This window comes from Gopherus evgoodei, chromosome 4 (genome assembly GCF_007399415.2).
Source record: "Gopherus evgoodei ecotype Sinaloan lineage chromosome 4, rGopEvg1_v1.p, whole genome shotgun sequence".
NCBI classification, from domain to species: Eukaryota; Metazoa; Chordata; order Testudines; family Testudinidae; genus Gopherus; species Gopherus evgoodei.
This window is the reverse complement of record NC_044325.1, coordinates 128,063,893-128,080,447: the sequence shown is the minus strand read 5'-3', so window position 1 is coordinate 128,080,447 and position 16,555 is coordinate 128,063,893. Positions and strand designations below refer to the sequence as shown.

General features: G+C 60.1%; 1 protein-coding gene across 2 annotated transcripts; it reads left to right on the top strand.

Moving 5' to 3' along the window:
* The first annotated feature begins 222 nt into the window (after positions 1-222).
* Positions 223-13,717, top strand: ANKRD13D (ankyrin repeat domain 13D). 2 transcript variants are annotated; one of them, XM_030561036.1, is made up of 15 exons: positions 223-357; positions 2,816-2,951; positions 3,344-3,468; positions 4,610-4,655; positions 5,029-5,172; positions 5,573-5,762; positions 7,872-7,938; positions 8,284-8,365; positions 9,400-9,461; positions 9,698-9,828; positions 10,172-10,329; positions 11,265-11,429; positions 11,651-11,814; positions 12,073-12,152; positions 12,554-13,717. In XM_030561036.1, the coding sequence occupies exons 1-15, from the start codon at positions 268-270 to the stop codon at positions 12,843-12,845; spliced, it is 1,932 nt and encodes a 643-aa protein (XP_030416896.1). In that variant the 5' UTR covers positions 223-267; the 3' UTR covers positions 12,846-13,717. The 2 variants fall into 2 exon arrangements, with proteins under 2 accessions (XP_030416896.1, XP_030416897.1); XM_030561037.1 differs by having other exon boundaries at positions 277-357; positions 2,805-2,951.
* The last annotated feature ends 2,838 nt before the right edge of the window (positions 13,718-16,555 follow it).

Genomic DNA, 16,555 nt, shown 5'->3' with positions numbered 1-16,555 from the left:
GCCCCCGAGGGGCAATTAAGCTGGGGGGCAGGCGCGGGGCAGCGCCCCAGGCCGGTGCATGGCTCGGGCGGAGCTGGGGGGGCACCAGGGCCCAGCGAGGCCGCCCGGCGCGCTCCGCCCAGCGCCGCACCGCGCCGCGCTCCGCCCCGCCTCACCGCCCCCGGCCGCTGCAGCGATTCCGGGCCAGGCCCCGCGCCCGCCGTCCGGAGCCGCCAGCGCCGCGCAGGGCAGCCGCAGCCTCGGCCGGGCCGGGGATATGGTGACGGGATGGCCCGGGCCGGAGACGCCTTCCCGCTGCACCTGCTGGCCTGGCACAACCGGCACCAGGCGCTGGAGAGCGAGCTGCGCACGGGGCAGGTGCGGGACCCCCCCGGGATTTTCCCCACTTCACCGGGCATCCCCGGGACCTACCCCACCTCTCCGGGCTCCCCCACCCCAACTCGCCGGTCACCTCTGGCACCTTCCCTTGGACACCCCGCCCCCCGCGCTTACATCTCTGGCACCTTCCGGGACCCCAGCAGCACCCCGGACCCTCCCGGGAACCCCCTACTCCTCTGGGCATCCAGACCCCCCGGGATCCCTCCCCCACCCCGGGCACTCCAGAATCCCACTTGCTCTACTAGTCTCCCAGCCTCTCCTTGGGATACTCCCCACCCCATTGGGTGCCTCAGGGACCCCCCACCCCCTCGGTTCCCCTGGTACCCCCAGAACCCTCCCTGGGATTTACCGCACCCCACTGGGCACACTTGAGACTCTGGGACCCTTCATCCCTCTGGGCACTCCTGGAACCCTTCAAGGCATCCCAGAACTTCCACCCTACTGGGCACCCCAGGACATCCTGGGATACCCCCACCCCAACATCCTACTTGTCATTCTTAGGACCCCACACACACCCTGCCAAGCACCATGGAAATCCCCTAAACTCCCAGACCCCCCATCCCATTGTGGCACCCCCAGAACCCCTCACCCCAGCTCCCACTACCCTGCCAGCCACCCCGGGCAACACACTGGGCACCCCCATCCTGCTGGGTGACTCCTTAACTCTCCAGCAACCCCCACCCAAAGCCTGGGACCCCTTAACATTCTCCACCCCATCAGGCACCAGCCATGCCTTAACCTCCTAGCATTTTCCACCCCAGGACCTCCACCCTGCTAGGCACTCCTCACTCCACTGACCCCCGTCCCAGCAAATCTGCTGGGTACTGGTCACCTGGCAACCCCTATACTCATGGGACCCCCCAGAATTGCCCACTTCCCTGGGCATCCCTACTGTGCTGCAGCCACTCCGGGACCCTCTGGGGAACCCCACCCATTAGGCACTTCTGGGACCCCCTAACACCACCAGGCACCCCTCAGGACCTCTTAACCCACCAGGCACACTTAGGACTCTACACTGTGAGGACCCTCCTAACCTCCACCCTGGGGCCCCCACTCCACCCCCCATGGGTAGCCCCACCACAAGGACCCACTAACCCCTCCCAGGACCTCCACTCTACTGGGCACACCCCTCCCCTGGGACCTCCCCCACCTCATCAGGAATCCCCACTATAGGTACCCTGTAACCCACCTGGGATATCCTACTCTGGCACCCCCCCCAACTCCTATTCCTACACCAGGTATTCCCCATTCCTGAACCTCAATCCAGCATCTCACTAACCCTGCATCACCACTCTCCAGGGGTCCCCTATCCCCACATCCCCCCACTGGGTATCTACTAAACCCAGGTACCCCCCAATCCCCATTCCTCTACCCTGGATCCCCATTCTCCATTTCTCCACTCTGGTACCCCCACCTCACCCTGATACCCTCTCTATTCACCCCTCTGAGTAGCCTTCATCCCTTCACCTGGTACCCCACACCAGGACCCCTATCTTCCATCCTTTCCACTCTGGTACCCTCACTAGGTACTCTCTATCCCTCTCCTTCTGGTACCCCCCCCCCAGTACCTGCACCAGGTACCCTCTTAATCCCACTCCTCCATCCAGTATCCCCTACGCCCAGCATCGCCCCACTATGTACCCTGACCCTGGTACCCCCATCCTCCATTCCTCCACCTGACACCTCTAGCCAGCACCCACCCCACCAGGTGCACCCCACCCCAGGTCACCCTGGTTCCTCTTTCCCTCCAGCAGCCCCCCCGCCCTGCCTCACCCCAGCATCACTCCAAATGGCACCAGGTGCTGGAGAGCAAACTGCATCCAGGCAGCCCCAGCCCTTATTTCCTAATCAGCTCTCACCTGCCCTGATCACTCTCACCAGGTCCCCACGTTCCCCAGCCAGTACCAGGCACTGGAGTGTGATCTGCTCACAGGGCAGATGTGGGATCAACCCCATTCCATAGCCCTCCCAGCCCCTTATCTCTCCTCTCCAACCACCACTAGGGTCTGGAGAGTGATCACGGCATAAACCCACATCCCCTGCCCTCAGCGCCCCCCATGATCCCATCTCTGCCCGCAGCCCACTACAACCACAGTCAGGAGTTTGACAAGTTGGGAGGGGCCGTAGGGGAAGGAGGCAGGACAAGGCCCCCCCACGTCCCCTCGCTGCCATGGGAGGGGCACCTTTGCATGAGTGAGGCTGAGGAGCTGGGCAGGAGAGTCCTCTTGGGGAGGAAGGGAGCAGGCAGAATGGGACCCAGGAGTCCAGGATGGCAAGTATAGAGGCCCAACAGCTTCCAGCCCCGGCAGAGAGGCCAGAGCTCAGGATGGGGAATGGGATCCAGGCCTCCAGGACGGCAGTGGCACAGCTGGGGCCCTAGTTTAGCCCGTTGGGGTTTGGGGGGTGTACAGCTGTTAACCCCACAGTTCCCGTTCAGCATGATATCGAGTTGATCGACCCACGGGGCCGCACACCTCTGGAGCTGGCTGTGTCACTGGGCAATCTCGAGTCGGCCCGGGTGCTGCTGCGGCACAACGCCAACGTGGGCAGGGAGAATGCCAATGGCTGGACAGGTACTGGTGGGGGGAGCACACGGAGCTGGGGGAGGGCAGGTATGAGGAGTTGGGGGGCAGTTATGGGGAGTCGGGCAGCTCTGGTGCCAGCCCCTTGGTTCCTGCCCTATGGCACGGAATATCTCCCCCACTAGCTCCTGGAGGTCTCAGCCTCCCCTCTGCCATGCTCCAGGGGGCTGGTGTCCATGGACCCAGGATTCAGACCTGGCGAGAGGGCCCTGTGTTGTGCCATTGGGTACCTGGCTTTGCATGCCCAGGGCAACAGGTTGGTGCTGGCCTTGCCCGGGGTGTGTGCAGGGGAGGGAGCTGGCTTGGGTGCCAGTGCATAGAGGGGACAGGCAGTGCCCTACACCTGATGGCTCTGTGTTGCTCCCTCTCTGCCGCTCCCCCAGTCCTGCAAGAGGCCGTCAGCACCGGGGACCCTGAGATGGTGCAGCTGGTGCTCCAATACCGTGACTACCAGCGTGCCACCAACCGCCTGGCTGGCATCCCCGAGCTGCTCAACAAACTGCGCAAGGTCAGTGTGTGTGCCCCCAACCAGCCTTGGCCTCGGGTACAGACCCCCCCCTTCTCCCCAGATCCCAGCCCCCTCGCATCCCCACCCTGGGGTACAGACATACACACACAGGACCCCAGCCCCATGGCATCCTCGCCCTGGGGTACAGACCCCCTGGGACCTCAGCCCCCTGCCAGCCTTGCCCTGGGGTACAGACCCCCCCGGAATCCCAACTCCCCTGGCATCCTCTCCCTGGGGTGCAAACCTCCCTGGAAGCCCAGACCCCAGCATTCTTGCCCTGGGGTACAGACCCCCCCAGGACTCACACCCTGGGGTACGGACCCCTTGGGACTCCAGTGCCCTGCCAGCTTTGCCCTGGGGTTCAGACACACATCCCTGGGACCCCAGCCCCCTGGAACCCCCGCCGTGGGGTACAGACACACACCCCTGGGACCCCAGCCCCCTGGCACCCCTGCCCTAGGATGCAGACACCCCCCACCCCCAGCCCTCTGGTACCCCCGCCCTGTGGTTCAGCCCCCCCAGGGACCTCAGCCCCCTGCCAGCCTTGCCCTGGAGTACAAACGCACCCCAGGACTGCAGCCCCCTGGTACCTTTGCCTGGGGTACAAACTCCCCCCTGGGGCCCCAGCCGCCTGGCATTCCTACCCTGGGGTACAGATGACCCCCCCCGGACCCCAGCCCCCTGGCACCCCTGCCCTGCTGGCCCCTAGGTGCTCCCTGAGAGCTAAGCCCTAGGCGCCCACAGTGGGAGATACATTGGGATCCCCCAGGATCTTGGACAGGAGCACACTTGGGATCTCACCCAGCCCTAGGGATTTCCCAGCTTGAGATCTGTCCCTCAGGATCTCTGCAGGGATCCCCTCACTTCCCCTGGGATCCTGTTCTTATCCCCTACCCCCAATCAGGGAGGGATCTCTCCTCCTCTCCAAGTCCAGATCTCTCTTCCCCTGCTCCTCCCCAATCTGATCACTTCAGGGAATCCCCCCCCTTCTGATCTCCCCCCATCCCTCCAGGGAATCTCCCATGATCTCTCAGACCCGTCTCTTCAGGGATTGCCCCCTTCCTGCAGACCCTGATCTCCCCCACCCCGATCTCTGCTGGGAATGCCTGATCTCATCCCTTTGCTGTCTCCTCTCTTCCAGGCCCCTGATTTCTATGTGGAGATGAAGTGGGAGTTCACCAGCTGGGGTGAGTCTGTCCCTGGGGGCTCCCAAGGGGGGGTTTGCAGGAGGATACCCCCAATCTCCTTCCTCAGTGTCAGAGACCAGGGATATCCGGCTATATGGAGGGGGGGAGACTAGATCTCCCTGGTCATTGTCCCCACCCAGCCACTACCCTGATCTGCCAGCAGCTAGTGCCTCCCTTTCTCAGAGCTGGGCCCTGGCGTGGGGGTTTGGGGGAATGGGAGCACTGCCTGGCCATGTTAAGCCCAGCACCATAATGGAGCCCCTGCTGGCTGGGAGGAGGAACTGCAGGCATCTGGCCACACCCTCCCCAGTGGGGTGCAGCTATCCACGCTGCCATGCCCCTCCCCCGCTCACTCTCTGTCCCTCCCCCACAGTGCCCCTGGTCTCCAAGGTGTGCCCGAGCGATGTGTACCGGGTGTGGAAGCGTGGCGAGAGCCTGCGGGTCGACACCACCCTGCTGGGCTTCGAGCACATGACCTGGCAGCGTGGGCGGCGCAGCTATATCTTCAAGGGGGAAGGTCAGAGATGTCACCAGCCACTCCGGGCCCCACCCCATTCCTCTGCCCCTGGGGGAATTGGGCCCTATTTCCCCTCAATGCCCTGTGCAGGATGCACCTCCCCGATCTGACTAAGTAGTAGAGCTGGGCCCCTTTCCACTCCCCAACACGAGGGGCTCCCAGAGATGGGGCTGAGACCCCAGCTGGCCCAGCCCTGGGGAGGGGAATGGGGTCACTGCCAATGGGAGTTGGCACTCCATTGGGATATGGCTGCTGGAAAGGGCCAGGGAAGCAGTCCGCCCACACCTAGAGTCCCAGGTGATCCTGGAGGGAGGCTGAGGCAACATCACCATGGCACCTCCAACCTGGCCAGGGGTGGGTGGGACTGTGGCACTGATGTGTCCCCTTTCCCTGTGGCCAGAGGAGGGTGCCGTGGTGATGGAGGTGGATCACGACAAGCAGGTGGTCTACACGGAGACGCTGTCGCTGGCCCTGCACGAGCCAGAGCTGATGCTGGCTGCCATGCAGCCCACCGAGGAGCACGTGGCTAGCCGGCTGACCTCACCCATCGTCTCCACCCACCTTGACACCAAGAACATCGCCTTCGAGCGGTGAGCTGGGGTGGGAGGGGGAGGACACGTGGGGGGCATTCATGCAGGCTGACCACGTAGGGGCAGGCCTCTGAGAGGGGCGAGTGTGAGAGGCAGGGTGTATGAGGACAGACAAGAGGGAGGCGGGGGAGTACGTGACTGACGAGGGAGGGCAGGGAAGGAGGAGCATGCTGGCTGATGAGTCTTGCCCACATGCTCAGGGTTTAACTGATTGCCATATTTGGGGTCGGGAAGGAATTTTTCTCCAGGGAAGATTGGCAGAGGCCCTGGAGGTTTTTCACCTTCCTCTGCAGCATGGGGAACGGGTCACTTGCTGGAGGATTCTCTGCACTTTGAGGTCTTTGGACCATGATCTGAGGACTTCAGTAACTCAAACATAGGTTAGGGGTTTGTTACAGGAGTGGGTGGGTGAGACTGTGTGGCCTGCATTGTGCAGGAGGTTAAACTAGATGATCATAATGGTCCCTTCTGTCCTTAAAGCCTATGAGTCTATGAGAAGCGCACAAGTGGCGGGTGAGGTGGCTGTGCACGAGAGGCCCTTGTGCTAGAGGCTGTGGACAGTGGGGAGGCGGGGATTGGCACGACTGACATTTTTGTGATCACAACTGATGAGCGGGGTGGGGGCTGGATATGTGTGTGATGGGCCCTTGTACGACCGCGTGTGCTAGTAAGCGGGGCAGGGGATTCACATGTGTGATTGGCCCTTGTACGACCGTGTGCGCTAGTGAGCATGGGGTGGAGTGGTGGTCTGTGTGTGCAATGGGCCCTTAAATGACCATGCGTACTAGTGAGATAGGCAGGGGATCCTCATACAACTGCACATGCTAGTGACAGGGACAGAAGAATCTGCATGTGCAACAGGGATTCATGTGACCACATGTGCTAGTGAGCGGGGTGGGTGATCTGTGTGTGTGACGGGCACAACTGTGTGCACTAGTGAGTTGGGAGGGTCAGGGTCCGCGTGTGCGATGGGCCCTCGTATGGCTGCCTGTCTTAATGAGGAGGCAGGGGGTTCGTATATGCAATAGTCCTTCATATGATGGTGTGTGTGCTAGTAAGCGGGGCAGGGGATCTGCATGTGTGACAGACACAATTGTGTGTGCTAGTCAGTGGGGCAGGGGGGGTCTTCATGTACGACGGGCCCTTGTATGACTGTGTATGCTAGTGAGAGGGGCAGGAGGTCCATGTGTACGATGGGACTTCATATGACCAGATCTGCTAGTGAGCAGGGTGGGTGATCTGCGTGTGTGATGGGCACAACCGTGTGCACTGAGTGGGGTGGGGCAGGGGTCCACGTGTGTGGTGGGCTCTCGTATGGCTGCGTGTCTTAATGAGGGGCAGAGGGTTCATTTATGCAATAGTCCTTCATATGATGGTGTGTGTGCTAGTGAGCGGGGCAGAGGGGTCCACATGTGCGACTGGCCCTCATATGCAGTGGGTCCTCATATGGCTGCCTGTGCGAATGAGAAGTGTGGGGAGTCCGTATATGCAACAGGCCTTCATGTGACCACATGTTTTAGTGAGCGGGACAGGGGATCTGTGTGTGTGACAGGCACAACAGTGTGTGTTAGTGAGTGGGTCTGTGGGTCCTCGTATGGCTGCGTGTCTTAATGAGTGGGCAGGGGATCCATATAGGTAATAAGTTTTCATATGATTGTGTGTGTGATGGTGAGTAGGGCAGGGGATCTGCATGTGTGACGGGCCCTCATATAACCGTGTGTACTAGTGAGCAGTGAGGGGGGGAGGTGCATGTGACAGGCCCTCGTATGACCGCTCATGCTAGTGAGCAGGGTTGGCGGATGACCAGGCCTTTCCTTGAGCATCTTGTCCTTCAGTACCACGCCTGCCCTTGGGGTTGGTGAGCAGAGCCAGGGCTGGGGGATGCACATGCCTGCAGCTCTTGTGCAACAGCTCTATTCACAGCTGGGCACTGAAAGGAGGCTCCAGGGAGGAACAGAGCTGGGCTTGAGCAGCTCCTGACTGGAGGGAGCCTGGGGGAGCCACAGCCAGGCATTGGGGCATATGGGGGAGGGGAGGGGTCTGTCTAGGGTGGGCTGGGGCAGAAGTAGGGGAATGCAGCATCTGACCCGGCCATTTCCATCTTGGCAGGAATAAGTCTGGGATCTGGGGTTGGCGCTCGGAGAAGATGGAAGTGATCAGTGGCTATGAAGCCAAGGTAATGCCCTGTTCCCCATCCTGGGGGTGCACAGGATGGGAACCTTAACTGGGAGGGAAAGACTGGGACGGGATGGGACCCAGACCTGTGGTATGGCAGTGTGAAGTCCTTGCCTGTAGGGGCCTCACAGTTTTCCAAGGGAGGAGAGATCAGGAAGGGGAATGGGACCCAGGCATCTAGGAGCAAGAGGAGGTGCTCACATCTATGCTTGCGTGTATTAGAGATACCAAGCCAGCAAATGGGACCCAGGTGTCTGGGATGGCAGCGTAAGGTGCTCACCCCTCGGGGGTGTAGCTCATGGGGGAGGGGGCTGGGAAAGCTGATTCACACCCCATGTCCTGGCAGGTTTACAGCGCCAGCAATGTGGAGCTCATCACTAAAACAAGAACCGAGCATCTATCGGACCAGGACAAGTCCCGCACCAAAGGTAACACGCTGGCCCTAGTCAACCAATCAGAACATCCAGTCTGCAATGGCCCATCCCTTCCCCTCTGATACATCCACCCTGGATATCCAATCACAGTACCAGCCCCACACATATACACAGCATAGGGTTGCCAACTTGGTAATATAAGGAGTGTCGGAACCTCCCCTGCCCCGCATCTTCCCCTGAGGCCCCACCCCCATCCACTCCTCTCCCACCCTTCCCTGTTGCTTGCTGCTTTTCCCCTCCCACCCCACAACTCTCCCCGTCAGAAGGGACTTGCCTGCGGAGCTAGGGCTGGGAGCTGCAGCTGCCCGATGAAGGCAGGAGGCGGACCTGGCTGAGCAGGGGCTGGAGCAGATTATGACCCAGCTCCTCCTCACCGCCCACACCCGAAGTAACCGGACATTGGGCGTCCGGTCAGTAGATCTAACTGGACACTGTCAGGTCCCCTCATCAATCGGACTTTCCAGTCAAAAATCGGACACTTTGCCACCCTAGTACATCACCCTTTCCCCCGCGACTGTCCATCCTGGCGCGAGGTCCGGCCCCAGCCCTCTTTTCAGACTGCCCCCTCTCCCTCTGATATACCCACTCTGAACATCCAATCACAGCACCCCAATCCTCCCGCTCTGACATGCCCACCCACAGTGCCCCCCTACTTCCCCTTGTGACAGACCTGCCCCAGCCTTCCAATCACAGCACCCCACCCCCTGGCCTTTCAGTCACAGCACCACACCGATCCCTCCCCTCCAGTCCCAACCCACTGACAACAGCTCGCCTCTCCTCCTGTCTATCATGTCTCAAGCCCTGCTCCCCTGAGCCCTCGTTTAAGCTGCCCCCTGATGCTGAACGTTCTGTATCCACACCCACATCAGACCTGATTGCTGGGGGTGGGGGAACTGGCCCTACCAGAGTAGGTTCCCCAGGGCACAGAATGAGCGTGGTAGCTGTTTCCTTGGGGAGAGGTGGTGGTGGTGAAGATTCATACACTCCAGTGGGTCTTTGAGTTTAACCTACTTGCCCCCACCCCATAGGGTCCAAGACGCCCTTCCAGTCCTTCCTGGGGATTGCCCAGCAGCATGCCTCCCACAACGGGGTGAGTGACGGGCCCCCCTCCTGCTCTGGGGACTCGAGACGCACGCCTGGTGTGGCGGGGGTCAGGGCAGAAGTGTCAAGTTCCCAGCCATGATGGTAGAATCTGGGGATGGGGCTGTTTGAGGGTGAAGGGTGGGGGGACTACAGCAAGTGAAAGGGAATTCGGCACAAGGGGCCCAGCCAGAGAGCCTGTGAATGGGGGATCTGACTCCCCTTCCCCATGCCTGCCCCCTCCAGGCCCCTGTGCTGCAGTCCGCCACCCTCACCAACCCTACGGCCATCACCCCCGAGGAGTACTTCGACCCCAGCTTCAACCTGGAGGCCCGCAACATTGGCCGCCCTATTGAGATGTCCAGCAAGGTGCAAAGGTGAGGTGGGCGTTGGGGGTGGGGGTCTGGGATGGCAGCAGAGAGGGAGAATACTGCATGGCGTGGAAAATCCACCCTAATTCTAGCTCCCCTCTGCCAGAGAATGGGACCCAGGTGTCTGGGATGGCAGGGCAGTGAGTTCAACCTTAGAAGTTCCTGCAGCTCCCAGCCCTCAGAGTGCGGGAGAGACCAGGACAGGGAATGGGACCCAGGCTTCTGGAACAGCAGTGTAGAGTGCTTGCCCCTAAAGGGTGCCAGCCCTGGTCCCTTGCTTTGCATAGCCAGTGCCGTGCAGGAATTGGGGCTGGGGCAGCTGGCTGTGATGCTCTCCCGACCATGACAGGTTCAAGGCCACGCTTTGGCTGTGCGAGGATCACCCCCTGTCACTGGTGGAGCAGGTTACGCCCATCATTGACCTCATGGCCATCAGTAACGCCCACTTCGCCAAGCTGCGCGATTTCATCACCCTCAAGCTGCCACCCGGCTTCCCTGTCAAAATCGGTGAGTGGGGCAGATCTGAGAGGGGGTGGCCTGGCTCAATTTGCAGAGCGATAGAGGGTGGGCAGGGGACGGGTGGAGGGGAAGAAATGGCTGGGATCTGGGGAGTCTGAGGGGCACAGAGGTGGCTGGAGATGTGGGAATTGAGGGGTTGGGGGAGCTGGGAGAAATGAGGGCCAGTTGTGGAGGTATGAAGGTTGGCAGGGGTCCCCCAGAGTGAGGGGGAGTTGGAGTTGGGTGGTAGGGACTGGGGGCAGGGGAGTTGGGAAGTGTGGCAAGGATCATGGAGAAGGGTGGCTGGGATGATGGGCAAGGATCATGACAGGGAGGGGTGGCTGAGGACTGTGGGGATCTGGGCTGGGGTGGCTGGGGGCCAGGGAGGATGGGGGAGCTGGGGGGAGTGGCGGTTATGGGGCAGGGGAGGGGCAGCAGGGATCATGAGGAGGAGGGAGTCTGGGGGCCAGCAAGGATGAGGAAGCTGGGGAGGAGGGTCTGAGGGGTAGAGGAGGTGTGGCTGGGATCATGAAGGGGAGAAGTGGCTGGGGGTTGTGAGGAGCTGGGCCGGGGTGGCTGGAGGACCTGGAGAGGGGTGGCAGGGATCCTGAGGGGGGTGGAGGCTGGGGGCCAGGGAGGATGGGGGAACTGGGGGGGGGTCTGAGGGATGGGGAGGAGTGGCAGAGATCATGAGGGGGAGGGGTGGCTGGGGAGGATGGGGGAGCTGGGGAGAGGCGGCAGGGATCATGAGAGAGAGGGGTGGCTGGGGGCTGTGGTGAGCTGGGCCAGAGTGGCTGGGGGCCGGGCAGGATGGGGGAGCTCGGGAGGTGTGGCTTGGGGCCGAGGGCAGCTGGGCCAGGGTGGCTGATGGGTGAGGGGCATGCCTGGGGGCTGTACCATCTGTTGCTCCCAGTGTCTCACGCTCTTATGTTCACACACACCAGAGATCCCCCTCTTCCATGTGCTTAATGCACGAATCACCTTCAGCAACCTGTGTGGGTGCGATGAGTCGCTGAGCTCCGTGCGGGTCTGTGGCCCTGCCCCCAGCTCCTCCCCAGGGGACGCCAGAGAGCCAGCTGCAGGGGCAGAGGCGCCCCCCAGCCCCAAAGGTAGGGGTACCTGCAAGGGGTGGGGTGGCTGTGCACACCAGGCATCCCACTGCAAACCCCCCAGTGACCCCTATTGACCCCAGTCTCCATGGGGTAGAGGGCCAAGGCCATGTGTGGGGGGTGGGTCTCTCTCTGAGAGGGGCAAACTCCTACAGGTGGAGCAGTGTGTCTGTGATCCCAGTGGGGTATGGGCCACTCTCACCCCGTCCCCCTCTCCCCAGTGTTCCCGTTCCCCTGCGAGGTGGACTCGATAGTGTTCGAGGTGCCCCAGGGCTACGCTATGCTGGGTGCTGGCCGCAATGAGCCCATGCGGGACGAGGATGATGACCTGCTGCAGTTTGCCATCCAGCAGAGCCTACTTGACGCTGGCACCGAGACCGACCAGGTGAGATCCATGCACGGCCTTTCTCCTCTCAGGGCACCAGCTCCGATCCGGCCCCAGGGTGCAGGGGACTGGTGGGCTCGGGGGCAGGGAATGGGACATGGGGCCTTCCCCCTCTAGGGCATGCCAGCTCCCTACTTCTGTTCCTGTCTGGTTGAGGTAGGGAGCTATCTGGCTGGTTCAGGGGTGTGGGATTTGGGGTCTCTGATTGAGCAAGGGAGGGGAATATTCCCATATGCTGATTGGTGTCCTGGACTGCAGGTCACTATATGGGAGGCGCTAACCAACACACGCCCAGGCTCCAACCCCCCTTCCTATGACGAGGAGTTGCAGCTGGAGCGGTGAGTTCTGGGGTGGGATGAGCTTTGTGCCAGGACCTCCACGGGCAGCAAACCCCTTCCTTCCTTGGCCTCCCACATAGCCATTCTCTGGGCTGGCAGGGTGAGGCAGGGGCTAGTCAGTGGGGGTGGAGCTGTGAGGTGGTGAGAGGCAGGTGGTGGGGGTGGGGCTGTGAGAGGCAGGTGCTGGTTGGTGAGGGGATGGGCCTGTGAGAGAGAGGTGCTGGTCAGTGGGGGGCAAGGCTGTGAGGGAGGGGCTGGTTGGTGGAGGTTGGGGCTGTGAGAGTCAGGTGCTGATGGGTGGGGGGTGGAGTTGTGAAGAAGGGGCACAGCTGTGAGGGAGAGGCAGGTCTTGGGGGGTGGGACTGTGAGGGCAGTTGCTGACCCACATTTCTCTCCCACAGCGCCATCCAGGAGAGTATGTTCCTGCAGTCGGGGCAAGGCCTGGCTGCAACTGAGTCTGGTGACGGAGGCAACAGCGACAACAGCATCATCCCTCCTGAGGACAGCCTGGCCCCCAGCACCAATGGCTCCTCCTCCTCGGCCCTGCCTCCCCCAGCCTACCCCAGCTTCGACGAGCAGCTGCGCCTGGCCATGGAGCTGTCGTCGCGGGAGCAGGAGGAGCAGGAGCGCCGGCGGCGTGAGGAGGATGAGGAGCTGCAGCGCATCCTCCAGCTCTCCCTGACGGAGAAGTAATGCCCAGCCTACCAGCAGGGGGCCCTGAACCTAGCCTCCCCCAAGACTCCCAGAGGCTCCCCAGTGCCCTGGCTTTGCTGTTGTATTTTTAACCTTGAGGGGGGTACCCGTCCCATTCCCCACTCCCTGTCTTGCAGGGGGCAGGACTGGACTTGACGAGACACCCTCTGCCTTTCCCAGGGCTCTGTCCTGCTGCCTCTTGGGTCTTATTTAATTTAACTCTTCTGTTTTGTTTTTTTTAAATGGTTATTCTGTTCCCCCTGCCTGGTGGAGGAAAGTTTTGTACGGCTAGGAGGAAAGAGAAGAATGAGGGAACGGCGGAGAGGAGCAGCAACAGAGTGGCAGAGGCTAAAGAGAACCCTCTGCTGTAGAGAACGCAGTTTCCAACTGGACTCTTAATTCATGTTGGTGGAATTAGTGGGATTCTGAAACTGGGTGTAACACCACATACACACTCTTTCTCTTTCTCTCTCTCTGACTGTGTCCTGTTAGCCCGTGAGGGTAATGAAGGGAGTGGGGCTAGAGGTGATGGGGCAGGGCCAGAAACCTGATGACTAGGATGGGGATGCTACATTGGTGGGAGAGATGGAATGTGACACTCAAATAGAAGCAGGGCCAATCATTTTCGGTCCTGTGTTTCGCCTCCCAAACCTCCTGTGCGTAGCTGCCATGTCCTCTCCTGCCTGTTTAATTTATTTTATTTATATCTCTGCAGCTCTAGAATGGGGAGGGCAAAAGGTGCGTTTTGTTTTTTTAACTCAACTCCAAAGGTTGGAAAGGGAACAGCTGCGTTGAGCGGCTCCTCCTGGCACCCACAGGGGCCAGATGAGGGCCTCTGTGCAGCAGGAACCATGAAATAAAAAGGAGAAACCAACCAGCCCCCTGGCTCCCTTCATTGTGCATGTCACTCTGGCTGGGCCTTTACTGGTGCATCAGCTGCCTGAGGGAGAGAATGGAGCCAGTATCCTGCTCAGAGCATCCCCTCTGCTCTGGGGTCCCTCTCTGGCCAGCTTCTCCCAATGCAGACAGGGTCCCCAAGGGGGCACAGTGTCCTGTTGGTACTGGGAGGCCTTGCCGCTTATCAGGGGGCTTGGTTGCATCTTGCTTCTTTACAGGACAGAAACACCTGGGTAAGCCAGGCATGGCTATGTGTCCACTGCTGCTCTGGATGGGTTCTCGTGAATGCTGCTAGAGGGCTCATGTGCTATTCCTGTCCACTACAGACTTGGACATACTCAACAGCCAGGCAAGACCCAGCTACGCCTGTGCCCAGTGGGCAAGGGGGCCATGCCTGAGCCTGAGAGTCTAGAGCAGAGAAGGGGCCAAGTGGTTGCACTGGCTTTCACTAGCTCCATGAATCCCTGAGTTGCAATCCCCATGTCCACCCCCTAGCTTACCCCCTTCTTGCCACTCCCCTCACATTAGTAATGTCTTAAGAAGAAGAATTTCTGCTCTAAATTGGGTGCTCATCAGTTGGAAAGAACAGAGGAGAAAGACCTGCCCGTACGAGCTGATCACAGGATGACAGTGAGCCACCAAGGTTATATGGCTGTGCAAAAGGCAAATGGAATCCAAGGATGTGTCAGGAAAGGTATTTCCTGTATAGGTAGGGAACGGTTCGTGCTGTTTGCACAAGGTACTGGTGAGACCTCATCTGGAATTGTGCGCAGTTCTGGGCACCTGTGTTCAAGAATTCAGAACTAGTGCAGAGAAAAGGGCTTCTAGGATGTATGACACGGGAGGTAACTGTCCCACTCTACTTAGCTCTGGTGAGGCCACAGCTGGAGTCGTGTGTCCAGTTCTGGGTGCATGCAGGGCCGGTGCAACGATTTAGTCAACCTAGGCGGTCGCCTAGGGTGCTAGGATTTGGGGGGCATCATTTTCTTCGGCAGCGACTGTGGCAGCCACATCTTCAGCCACCCAGGTCACTGCCGGCATTCAGGCGGAGGAAGCTGGGGCAGGGGAGCGCGGGGAGGGCCACCTGCGGCAAGTAAGGGGAGGGGGAGCACGCAGGGGAACTCCCTGCCCCAGCTCACCCCTGCCCTGCCTCCTCCCCGAGCATGCCGTGGCTGCTTCACTTCTCTCATCTCCCAGGCTTGTGGCGCCTAAGCTGATTCGTGCGCAGAGCAGGGGTGAGCTGGGGTCGGGGGGTGCCTCGGGGTGGGGAGCTGCTGCGGGGGGGGCACCTTGGGGGGGGGAGGGTGCAAGGTGGATGTTTTGCCTAGGGCACAAAACATCCTTGCACCGGCCCTGGGTGCATGATTTGGGAGGGATGTGGGCAAACTGGAGAGAGGCCAGCAGGGAGCAACAAGAATGATCAGAGATTTTAAAAAACTGACCTATGAGGAAAGGTTAAAAACAGGGCACGTTTAGTTTTGAGAAAAGATGGCTGAGGGGGGACCTGATAAGGTCTTCAGATATGTTAAGGGCTGTTATAATGAGACCATGAGTCAATTGTTTTGTGTGTCCACTGAAGGCAGGGTGAGAACTAATGTGTTTAATCTGAAGCAAGGGATATTTAGGTTAGATGGTAGGAAAAACTTTCTAACTCTAAGGGTAGTTCAGCTCTGGAACCAAGAGGTTGTGGAATCCCCATCATGGAGGTTTTTAGGAACAGGTGGGACAACCCCCTGCCTGGGAATGGTCTACATTTACTTGGTACTGCCCCAGCATGGGGGGCTGGACCTGATGACCTCTCATGGCCCTTTCCAGCCCTATACTTTGATGGCTCTATGAGCAGAGGTCTGTTAGATGAGAAAAGACTGGGAGAGTTTGGTTTGTTTAGCCCAGCAAAATGAAGCTGGAGCAGAGCTGTCTCTATCAGTACAGCAGGGAGGGAGACAAACGATTTAAAATAAAGGACAATGTTGGCACAAGAACAAAGGGGGAAAAAGTCGCCAGGCATAAACAGGTTGGGAACTAGACGGTTTCTCCCCACCAGCGGAGTGAGGGGCTGGCTTCCCTCCCACTAGGAGTAGTGGGGCAAACAACTGGCCTGGTTTTAAAGTGCAGATTGGTAAATATATGACCAGAATTATATGCTGGGGTTACATGGGAGAGCAGGGGACTGGATGTGATCACCTTGATGGTCCCTAACTAGTTCTGTGTCCCCATGGCAAAGTTTCTCATCTCCCCATCAATTTCCCCTCATTAGATCCCAAGAGTTGCTGTCAACATGGCCTTGAACTGGAGCAATCAAAGCACCCCCACAGCTGGGCGGCTGTTGCCTGGATGTGCACAGGATGTTATGCTACTGGGACAAAGAGCTGCTGCCCCTGCCCATCCAGCTTCAAATTCCAAAGCACTGTGCTCCCAGGCAATGGGATTGGTGGGGCTCCTGGGACATGCAGACCTAGACAGGAATAGCCGGTTCAGCGGTTACTAGGGATTGAGGTGTATTAACAGAGCGTGGGGCTGGGATAGCAGGGGGCTCTGGGGTAGGACAGAGGTGCACTGGCAGAGCTGTGGGGGGCAGCCCAGGACCGGGAGAGCAGGGCTCTGTGGGACAGGACACAAGGGCACTGGCAGAGCTGTGGGGGCAGCCCAGGACTGGGAGATCAGCGGCTGCGGTGGGGATTGAGGGGCACCACCCTGGAGGGCGCTAGCAGGGTCTCAGCTCACCCTACGTCCCCTTCTTGGCAGTCACTGTCTCCCGCGGAAGCTCTGGGGCCGGGCTGCCCCTTTAAGGGCCGCCCTCAGGGGAGGCGCCT

Bases quoted from the DNA above. Each gene is read 5' to 3' on its own strand.
- ANKRD13D (XM_030561036.1), top strand. From the start codon at position 268: ATGGCCCGGGCCGGAGACGCCTTCCCGCTGCACCTGCTGGCCTGGCAC. The intron at 5,173-5,572 runs GTCAGAGATGTC...CCCTGTGGCCAG, and splicing joins CTATATCTTCAAGGGGGAAG to AGGAGGGTGCCGTGGTGATG. The intron at 10,330-11,264 runs GTGAGTGGGGCA...CACACACACCAG, and splicing joins CGGCTTCCCTGTCAAAATCG to AGATCCCCCTCTTCCATGTG.